Consider the following 11,654-nt stretch of genomic DNA (forward strand, 5'->3'; position numbering starts at 1 on the left):
GGCAAAACTGTTCAGTGATTTGTAGACATACAGGAGTATTTCGAACTGGATTCGAAGGTGAACTGGTAACCAGTGCAGTGAGGCCAAAACTGGTGTAATGTGCTCTCTTTTGCCTGTACTGGTTCAAAATGGGGCTGCTGCATTCTGGACCAGTTGTAGTCGTGCAATGGAGGTCTGACTGATACCAAACAGGAGTGAATTGCAGTAATCAAGCCTAGATGTAATGAATGCATGTATTACTGTCTCCAGGTTCTTTTTGGACAATATGGGCTTCAGTTTAGACAGCCGCCTCAGCTGGAAGAAACATGATTTAACAATCACCTTTACGTGATTGTTAAGTTTCAGGGAAGGGTCCATTATCACGCCCAGATTAGTGACTCTTTGTTTTTCTGACAGGGTTAGAGCAGAGAGGTCGATGCAGTGGTTTGTGATCGTGTCATTGGGAGGGAACAACATGACTTCAGACTTCTTTTCATTGAAACTTAAGAAGTTTAAAGCCATCCAGTCCCTGATGTCAGCCAGGCAGTCGAGCAGAGGTTGAATAGAGCTTGTACCATTGTGTCTTAGGGGGAAGTAAATTTGACAGTAATCGGCGTAGAAGTGGAAGGTCATGTTGTGTTTCCCGAAAATAGCACCAAGCGGCAGCAGGTATAAAGAGAATAGGAGGGGACCCAGGATGGACCCCTGCGGAACCCCCCATTTAAGCTCTGCTGCTGCAGAACTAAAATCCTTGATGGAGACACAAAAGTGGACATGGACACCATTGACCCCCGTGACCTGAAAAGAAAGAAGTGGGTAAAGATGGATGGATGGATGGATGGATGGATGGATGGATGGATGGATGGATGGATGGATGGATGGATGGATGGATGGATGGATGGATGGATGGATGGATGGAATGGGTGCTGTCCTCAGTCAGCACTGTGCTGATGGAAAGGTTCACCCCTGTTCCTTTTTCTCTAGAAGTCTATCTACTGCAGAACACAACTATGATGTGGGAGAACGAGAGCTCTTGGCAGTCAAGCTGGTGCTCGAGGAATGGAGGCACTGGTTGGAGGGAGCCAAGGAGCCTTTTCAAGTCTGGACTGACCACAAGAACCTTGAGTATCTGAAACTGGCTAAAAGACTAAACCCCAGACAAGCCAGGTGGGCCTTGTTCTTCTGCCATTTTGACTTTGATTTATCTTACAGACACTGTAAGATAAAACAATGTAACAATGTGTAAGGAACACTGAATGGTAGGTCCAGATATATTCATTCATTCAATCTTTATTTCTACAGGTTAATCCCATTGAGCCTCGAGGACTCATTTACAAGAGAGACCTGATTTCAACAAAGAGACCACATCATGGGGTGCGCTCAAGTATATGCACATTTCATCTTTGCTATCTAAATGGCCAACAAGGATGTAACTGGTTGTTTTAAAAACATGAAAAATATAACATTACTAAACAGAACTGCAATGTGTCGATGCTTTATAATGAGTGTGTTTGGGTATTTCTGCAAAACACGTTGTGTGAACCAACGGAGCCAAAAGTAAAACTAACCAAAGAAAATGCTGGATAATTAAATGGAACTTTGCCAAAAGCTTTTGAAACAGGTAACAGTAACAGGTTACACATCAGTTTGTTGAAATGCTTTACCTTTTTTATGAAGGTGAGCTACTGCGTCAGCCAGACAAAATATAATTTTTCTTGTCTCATCTTCGGTGAAGAAGGTTTTTTGTTGCAGCAGCTGCTTGAGGTCACCACCTTTGCACAGCTCGGTGACCAAATAAATCCTCTAGAAACATCAGGAGAAATACAGACAACTGGTGAGCTAATCAGTGATATTTCAATAGGGATACAGTAGTGAAAGCTTTAATACGTTTCATGCTTAACACGTGAGCACATTCTTTAAGCGTGTGTGCAGTGCTTACCGAGGATGACTCATAAACTGCCTCGAGATGTATTATGTGATTATGGTTCATTGATTTGAGGATTAGCATTTCGTTTTCTGCCTTGTGAGCCTTTGAAGTTCCTGCCTGATGGGACAAAAAGTTCTGAGCATTCGTTTACCTTCTTAAATGAACAAGTTTTATTATTACAACATATTACCAGTACATTAAAAGGCAGGCCTCCCAGTGGGACTTTAAATTCACTCACCGCTGGTTTATAAACTTCTTTAATAGCCCAATTTGTCTGGGTCTCAATGTGGGTAGCTTCATAAACAGCTCCATAGCTACCTTGGCCCAATTTCCTCCCAAATTGATAAATTTCCTGTGTGAATTGACAAAACAATAGAAAAAATAAATAGCTAATTTGACAACACTGAACTAAAACCTTGAGATCTCCACTTAAATAGGAAAATCCTAAGCTCATGCATGTGGATTCTGGAATACATCCTATACTGAAGTTGTCTGGAAAAATAAAACTGGTCTCTGTGGAATATAGTATTCTTAATCAACTCACAAATGATTAAGTTGCTGCTGCAGTTCGTTCAATCTCAGGTCTAATTAACTTGATTATTATCTGTGTTCATGCAAGACTGAGCACTGGCTGCTTTGGAGTTTGCAAAGAAAGCAGTCAAATTCCCCAAAGAAAGAAGACTTCGGTAGAAAAGTGGAGTTTGAGCCTCTGCTGGTGCGAATAAGAGGGTCAGCAGCAACTACTGCATGAGCAACTTTTTCCAGTAATTCTTCCACAACATCACAAAGATTGGGAACTAAATCTTTTCTTACCTTGAGGTCTGCGTCGTCTTTCAGGCGTATGGTGGGCACTTTCCTCTTCACTGTGTCAGAGTTGGTCCGTGCAGGTACCATGTTCATGTTTAGTCAAATAACATCTGCTTATGTCATCTAAAGATGGATGGACAGAGAATTTGATATTAAAGATCAAAGTTTTTTATGTGGCGCCACGGGTTCTGATGCTTTGAACTGCTAAAACCTTCTTGATTGATTTATAATTTTGAAAATAGCCTACAAGGTTCTCAGAAATTATCTAGGATTTTTTTTTCCCAGAATTATGTATTGTAGAACAGATGTTTTTAATCCAACAGTTTAATCTCAGTCAGTTATTTCCCATCTGTTAAAAACTCACTTCATGCTTTTTCTATAGGTGAACAATTTTTATCCTTAGTCCCTCTACTATTAGGATCAAATGACAGTCTCTGTCTGAGCACATATTCACTTTAAGCACAATTAAGTCAGCTTGAAAAACAGTCTCCAAAGCCAAATTAAATGTAAAGCAATTATCAAGTGATGACTAGAAGCGATGAAGTGGATCCACCACCCACACAGCAATTAATTATTAACAAGGAAGCTGTGTCTTTAACCTCTTCACTCTGACGCATTATTTTAGCCTTGGCAGGGCTCTCATAACAGGCCTGTCTCTCCCATTATTTTCTGTCTATTTTCCAATCAAAATGATTGTGACAGCCTCTGGAAATTCCAATCACCTCAATCAGAGCTCATTTGTGGAAGACAGAGGCATGTGATGAGTGTATCACTGAGGAATTGAGGTGACTGGTGGGGGCAGTCTTGTGTGCCTCAGGTATCTCAGAGACAGATGTGCCTGGCACTTGCCCCCAGATCTCTGATGCAAAGGAAATGGGATACCAAGGTCAGGACAGGGTGATGGGTTTGACCTTTAAAAGGGTCAGTCAGAAACAGCTGAAGTGCATAGCGGTAGGCCCTTGATTATTTCTTTCTTCCAAAACAGCTCAAACTACAGGTCAAAACACAAAATTAATTCATTGATAAACAATGTCATTTTTTCATATTTTTAATTTACAGTGTTTGCACTCAACCACAAAAAAAAACCACAAAAAAAACTGCTATATAAAACCAAACAAGCATAACGAAAATAAAGGTCACTGTCAAATTTATCAAACAATCGTTCACTACCAGAATGAAATTCTCAAAAGTTGTTCCAGGGTCGTGTTAAATGTGTTAAACCCCCTCAGGTTTTGCACTTGTTACTATAGTTGTTCTAAGGCGTACTAAAGAATTAGTCGTGGCGTGATTATTCAGTGGCTTGCAGATACATTGGCGGTTGGGTATGTTGATTTGCTAGAAATCCAACTGGGAACTAAACCACTCAGCTGAGATGGTTAAGAACTTTGCCCCTGAGCCACCTGTGCCTTTCCATTAAGGATGCATTTTATTTCCAGCTACCTGTACTTTACTACTAATAAAGTGAAATTTCTAAATCTCCCTGAAGGACCAAGTCCAGAGTGTTTGTGTTCCCGTTTCTTGACTTGATTATTTCAGCATCACTGTGCTGCCAAACTCTTACTTCATTTCTACACTCATCGAGGGCATAGAAAATACAGGAGGCAGGGAAAAAAAAAACTCAATTGCACAGATTAGACTAATTTTAGCAACAGTTTTAAAACATAACGCTCATTGGTGAGCACAGGCTGCAGTCCAGCTTTTCTACTGTGTTTGCCTCAGCTTCAGTTTCTGCAGGAAGTAATTAGAGTCGACAGGTCATCACAGGTCAAGTGCATACCTGCTTCACCTCTCCATCATTTTTCAGGAGAGGAATTTCTGTCTTCTTAGGACAGGACAGAATAAATATACACAGTCCATAATGACTGCAAGTGTTGAAGGATATCTTTAAATAACCTGCACACAAAGTCGATGACTCAGAGACAACAAGGACACAGAAAGAGATAGATGACTCTGAACCGTTGTAATTTTTCTCTTGTCTGCTTGTCTTTTCTTATTTTTATCTATTTATTTATTTACTCAAAGTAAAGTATATATACCCTATCTCACACTCTCAGTGTCAATACCACTGAGAAAAGGACTACGTTCCCACAAAGTCACTGAACAATACACAACCTGTTTGTTGTCTGTGGTTTGGACTTTATAGACAATAAGTTTCCACAGATTCCACCTCTGGTTTGTCTGTAGTCTTTATACTGAGTTGTTATGATGACACAGATAAGAAATGAAAAGATAAAACTTGTGGGCTTATGCTCTAGTCTTTTTCATGATCCATTACTCAAATCTGAGCCATAAGTGCAACAAGTTCAAACTAATTCTACTCTCTGACTCTGAGCAGAGTGTACTTTCTTTGCCATACTCTCTGCCTGGTTTGCTCATTGCATTTTTCTTTCATTCTTATTCAATTTCTTGTGTTTCCTTTGGCTGTAGTTTCCTAAAGACCATCTCTTGCATGCATTTCTCCAAAATATCACAATGTTTGATCTTTGCATGTTTTAAGCCTGTGCACAACTAGTACCATCCAATTGTCAATGTCGTCTAAATTTGTTGATGACAGTTTGTTGTGTGCAATCAGGGAAGTTACATCAAATTAACCCCTGGGCTAGGGCTATAATTCGATATCGATATTTATCACAATATAATTTTATTCCATAACGGTGATATGAGTTTTAAGCACATTTTCAATATTTTTATATGAATGCAGTGTTTTATTGACGCATTTCTTTTTCTGTTGGGGTTGAAGCGGCCGCTTCAGTTTCAACCCGAGCAGAAAAATCCGTGAGACAACTACGTAAGTGCGTGGTGACGTTCACCACAGCTCGAAGGAGTCCGCGGTAGCAGGCTAGGCTACGCTAAGCTAAGCTCCAACGCGCGGTAAGTTTCTCTTCAAATCGAGTGCCCATGGCCGTCAGAATGTGACTGAACAAGCTTTCACAAGCAAAGAGAAAGCAGATGACATCACTGATGAGAGGAAAGACTAATTCGGTGGTGTGGAAGTGGTTCGGCTATGTCGGTGTGCTGCAAAATGTGCCGGAGAGTCGTTCCAACTAGCGGTGGGAACACATCCATCTTGAATATGCTGAGAGTCAGAAGATGAAGCACAATAAAAGTTTTCATTCAACCTTTATTTAGACGGTAAATCTCATTGAGCCTCGAGGACTCATTTACAAGAGAGACCTGATTTCAACAAAGAATGATGACAACAATAGACAGTTATAAAAAAGGCATACAGATTTTTTTTTTTTTTTACAAATAAGATGCAAAAAAAGTAATAAAAAACAACTAGACTATAAGACAAATGTAGAAAACTAAAAACAGGAACATGTCTGCATTGGTCCCTGCCAGGAGTCCAACAGATTCTTAAAGCCGCTTAGAGAGGTCAAAGGTCGCGAGCTTCAGATCTTTTTACAAGATATTCCAGGAAACAGGAGCGGAGTAGGAGAAGGTCCTTTTGTCTAGTTCAGTCCTCACTGAGGGGACACTGCAGGTAATGATGTCCTGAGAGCGCACGATGTAGCTGCACTCACACAGAGACATGTAGGAGGAGATGTATGAAGGCAGCAGACCAAGAAGTGATTTAAAGATGAAAATAAAGTTTGAGCCAACGTGCCTGAAACAACCCCCCGGCTGTATCTAAAGAGAAACCCAAGCAGCAAGCGCAGAAGTTTACTGCTTGGGTTGTTAGGTTATGTTGGTGATTAAAGTTAAAACTATTGACAAAGTTCAGAGTTTTATGTTTATTTGACATACAAATAAAAAGTGAGCATTAATTTATTTGTACAGTTCGTAAAGTTTTTCTGAGGCTTTTATATTGTTTATATCGATTTGGGAATAATATTTTTATCGACCAAAATTGAGAAATCTGTTGTGATAAAAGTTTTGGCTATATCGTCCAACCCTACCCTGGGCTTTAGAAAATTATGATTTTATCAATAATATTTACTATGTTTGACTCAACAGTGCATCTATTGATGAATGATTGTCACAAGACCATCAAAATGTGATTAGAAATAATAATAATAATAATAATAATATTAATAATAACAAAAACAATAATAAAAATGGACAGAAAAAAGCAAAGAGCTCAGTGCCCCTTGCCTGAACATGAGTTACTGGGGTCCCACCCTGGAGCCAGGCCTGGGGGAGGGGCTTGTCGGTGAGCACCTTGTGACTGGGTCTCTACCTATCTTGTAAACGAGTCCTCGAGGCTCAATGGGATTTACCTGTCTAAATAAAGGTTGAATTAAAAAACCCATGGGGCCCGGTCAGGCTCAGCCCAAACTAGCAACATGGATTTGCCTTCCTGTGGACCCACCACCTGCAGGAGGGGCCATACGAATCGGGTGCGTGAAGCCATGGACAGTGGCCAAAGGTGGGGGCCTTGGCGCTCTGATCCTGGCTTACCAAAGCTGCTCTTGGGACATGGAATGTGACCTCTCTGGTGGGGAAGGAGCCTGAGCTTGTGAGGTACCGACTAGATATACAGCAGTTGGGTTCACCTCGACGCACAGCATGGGCTCTGGAACCAATCTCCTTGAGAGGGGCTGGACCTTATTCCACTCTGCAGTTGCCCATGGTGAGAGGCATTGAGCTGGTGTGGGTTTCCTCTTAGCCCCCTGACTTGGTGACTGTGTGTTGGAGTTTTCCCCAGTAGATGAGAGAGTAGGTTCCCTGCACCTTCAGGGGGACAGGCTCTGACTGTTGTTTGTGCCTACGTGCCAAAAAGCAGTTCAGAATATCCGGCCATCTTGGAGTCTCTGGCAGGGGTGCTGGAAGGTGCTCCAGCTGGGGACTCCTTTATTCTGCTGGGGGACTTCAATCCCTACGTGGGTAAAGACAGTGTGACCTGGAGGGCGTGATTGGGAGGAACGGCCTCTTTGATCTGAACCCGAGGACTGTTTTATTGTTGGACTTCTGTGCTTGTGGATTGTCCATCACTAACAGCATATTTGAACATAGGTTGTCCATAAGGGCACTTGGCACCAGGACACCCTAGGTCGTAGATCAGTGACTGACCCTGAAGTCGTGTCATCGAGGGTGTGCTCCATTTATAGGGGCATCACTCTCCTTAGCCTCCCTGTTAAGGTCTATTCAGGAGTATTGGAGAAGCGAGTGAGATCATTGGTCAAACCTCAGATCCAGGAGGAACATTGCAGGTTTCGTCCTGGCTGTGGAACATTGGACCAACTCTTTACCCTTACTAGGGTCCACGATGGGTCATGGGAGTTTGCCCATCCAGTCTACGTGTTTTGTGGAGAAGGCTTTCGACCGTGTTCCTCGAGGTACATTGTGGGGGTGCTCCACAAGTATGAGATTGGAGGCCCGTTGCTACGGGCCGTTCGGTCCCTCAAGCGGCGTGAGAGTTTGGTTTGCATTGCCGGCGGTAAATCGGACCCCTTCAGGGTGAACTCTAATCTTAGAGTTAAAAAACAGTTGCCATGTTTCACTCTGAACCACACGTAACACACATTTCAGTTGTCGTTAGGAGTCTTCAGAAGCGTGCTTTCTGGATTTGCATAAACCACAAACTAAATCAGGCTAACGCTATGTATCATTACCTCTTGTAACAAACAACTTCTGAACACAGACTGAAAAATCAAACAAAATTAAAACTCTTCGAACTGCAATTAAAATGTACACTGCTATCTGTTTTGCTTGAGCCCCAATATAACATTTGACTCATGTGAAACTTAATTATTTATTGACAGCTTGGCTTTGATGACAAATGATAAACTTCACAGTCCTAATGAAGCATGGAATTACATTACCTGATGAGGCAAGAAATTGCATGTTTAGAATGCAAATACCCAATTTACACCACTAAGTTATGGAGTGAGATCTAATATTATGCAGGAAGATTATCACAGCTTGTTGTCTAAATATGATATACAAATAACGCGTTAGGATTAAGGCATTAAAGCTAAGCAAAAAAAAAAAGCCTATATTGTAAATTAAGGCCTAGCATATTTGAAATTCATATTGCATGCAGCCTTTCATGTCAGAGTTTTAAACTAGAATGATCTTACGATGAGAAAGAATTACATCAAGGCTGTTTGGATCTCGCATGATGTGTTAATGCTAAGCATGACTCTCAGCTACTACCACACTGTTTTCTCAGTATCTGTAAAATTAGCACAGTTATAGCCATTTTGGGCTGTTTATTTGCCCTTATGACAGATACTAATGTGCATGCTTGAAGTCAATATTAATACTAATCATTTTGCAGTGCAATATGGTCCATATTCATGCCTGCTTCCAGTTCTTTGACAGCTAATCGACTTTTATTTGTCATTTGTGTATATTTGTTACTATCGCTGACAAAAAACCATTAGATATTGTTCTTAAGTTTAATGTTTGCTCTTTGCATTCATCTTCATCAACAGTTGGTATTCTATCCATGTATTCTGCTGTGGCTAACGGAAGTAGCTACATGTGTGTATGGGGTGCCAGAACGTATGCATGCTCATTAGTATGCATAAAAAGGTCACGAACAATTAGCTGTGGTGGCCATCTTGAGTCAGGTTGGTTCTAAAAGTTAATCCGTTATAGATACACATCAAATCATCACTTTCAGACAGTTTCATTAAAATCTGTCCTGTTTGCTATTAGACATGCAAAGATCTCGTGTGATCAGTTAGTGCTCAGAATATGTGGCGGGGGGCACTCTCTGCTACCAGCATGCTCATTTTAGATCAACATCTCTACATTTTACTGAGTTATTGCCATTTTTATATTTGCTAAGGTTGACTCCAAACAGGTAATTAGTTGTAAAAATATGTCAAGTGATTACTGTCTGAGAAGTTCAGTCAAATCAGTCATGAGAAGCACTGAAAGGGCTACAGAGAAAGTAACACACACACAGGTACAGGTAAAACTAACTATTGCCTTCAAGCTTTAATAATAAATAATGGGGCTAACAACTTTGATCTTGTTTTTTTATTTTTTCTGGAGGCTGCACACTTACGCCACAGTGAGCAAACGCACGTGAAAGATTTGGAAGTTGCTTCACGTCTACTCTTCATAACACAACCTGGGCTCGAACCTGCAGCCTCAGGAGGCAGCGACACTGACCACCAAGATACTGCAGCCCCGTCACATATTATTTAATAAAGTCATGAAAATACTATTACTCGTTACAATAAGTAAATAAACTGTAAAAGATGTGATGCCGGTTCCTCAAAACTAAAATAGTAAACTCATTTATGTTCGTTTGTACCTTCTATAATTTAAACTACATATAAAAACGCACAACTGTTTTACATTGTGGCATTGTGCTGCACAATAACATAACTTGACCTAAAAAATAAATGAAAAATAAACAAAGACGAAGGACCACAATGACTTTAGGCATTTAGAATAAGAAGCAGGGATCTTAAGGGAAAAGTTGGTATTATTTTTCAGCAAACAAGTGTACGTTGTTTCCCTACAAACAAACCGTTTAAAAGCCCCCACTCGAGTATTCCTGCTGTCGTCAATGGTTTGATAAGTGTCTAAGGGGGAGACGTGCTCTGCTATAAGGAAGGAAAGATCAAATTCTGTCATTTGCTCAGGGCACTCCACATGTTGCTAGGAGATAAGGGCCAACAAATTCAAATTCTCTCATTGGTTTAATCCTGGTTAAAGCTAATCTCTGCCCTTGCTGGGCTCAGCCTTGGGAAGCGAGGAGGCGAGTCAAGTTAATAATAATTTAAAAATAAAAAAAAAGTAAAATAAAATGTGGGCCAAAGCAGAAACAAGAGCAAATCAAATGCATGTCAAAGGTAAGGTAGACTAGAGAAAGAGCCGTGCTCGGATGTGCAACTCTGTTTTCAAATTCCCAGTTTGCACTTGTTGAGAGGCCAAAAGAGAGCCAAGTAATTACCAAATAAAAACCATAATCTCATGTTTAATCTGGGGTTGAGATGCAGAGGCAGCTCCTCGACAAGCTAATTAATACAATACGTCATTACAGTGTCTTGAAGAGGAAAAGTGCTCAGTCGTTACAGGAATTAATTAACCACTTTTATGAAAGTTTAAGACACGACGCATTAAAGATCGACTGTAATATTCAAGGTGGCGCCCCCCCGTGTGTTGTCATGGCAACGAGAAGTGGAGCGGTTGCACAAGCGCGTCCTCTTCAGCAAAAACAAACAGAAACGGCGACAAAAGTGTCACAGAAACGAGCGCAACTTGTGTAAAAACGTTCTAGCTGCTCTTTGCGCGGCTCGACAAAACGTCTTACCTCTTAGAAGTTGTCATTTTCATCCAGCAGGTTGTTATTCGGACCAGGGAGAATTAAAAAAAACTTTAGCCGTGACCGAGTAAGGAAAGCGGAAAGGGACAAAATGTCTATGAAAGCGCGTGTGGAGTTAACGTCTAATAGGCCACGCCCAAAGATGGACGCGACCTGGCCGGGCCTTTGACAGCTCGTTCATTGCGCTGCAGCCTCTTTGTGGCGTTTTTAACATTTCTTGATGCGTGTCTCCACCTGGCGGAGGCACGACGTTTAAAGTGTGACACGTCGTTAAGCTGTCATTTATGGCAAATGTGTTGTGCACCTTAAATTTTTACATCAAAACCCAATTTTAATGTATTTACTGGCTGGTTTTACATTAATGTTTGTACATCTACTTGGACACGTTGAAACTTGGCGTGAATAATAAAGCGATTGAAACTATAGCTGCCTTTCAAAATTAACCTAAGGATGAATTTATTATAGGTTAACTATTTGAAATTATTGGAACAACATATTAGATGTATTATCTGGGTACACGTTCTGTTTTTTTAATGTTATGTCTCAATAAAGAATGAAATGTTTAAGGTGTTTTATATACCTGAAATATAGTGAGTGCTCTGATCTACTTTAATATTCTTTTGCAGTCACAAATAGTTTTTATTGTTGCCTTGATATTTTTTAATATTCTTTCAGTTCTTTACTTGCTGTTAAGAGTTTGTGTTAGGTTGT

The 11,654-nt window shown here is 40.7% G+C and overlaps 1 protein-coding gene across 1 annotated transcript in view; it reads right to left on the minus strand.

Annotated features, from left to right (window-relative positions):
* stk33 (serine/threonine kinase 33) overlaps positions 1–11,008 on the minus strand; it is an 18,382-nt gene extending 7,374 nt beyond the window's left edge. The window contains exons 1-5 of the mRNA XM_037692737.1: positions 10,932–11,008; positions 2,720–2,836; positions 2,145–2,258; positions 1,919–2,023; positions 1,644–1,782 (exon numbers count right to left, since the gene is read on the minus strand). Coding sequence (XP_037548665.1) covers positions 1,644–1,782; positions 1,919–2,023; positions 2,145–2,258; positions 2,720–2,806 — 445 coding nt within the window. The 5' untranslated portion in view covers positions 2,807–2,836; positions 10,932–11,008. The remainder of the gene's footprint in view (positions 1–1,643; positions 1,783–1,918; positions 2,024–2,144; positions 2,259–2,719; positions 2,837–10,931) is intronic.
* Between the last annotated feature and the right edge of the window lie 646 nt (positions 11,009–11,654).

The sequence above is a fragment of the Nematolebias whitei genome, chromosome 2 (assembly GCF_014905685.2).
Source record: "Nematolebias whitei isolate Nwh7 chromosome 2, NemWhi1, whole genome shotgun sequence".
NCBI lineage: Eukaryota > Metazoa > Chordata > Actinopteri > Cyprinodontiformes > Rivulidae > Nematolebias > Nematolebias whitei.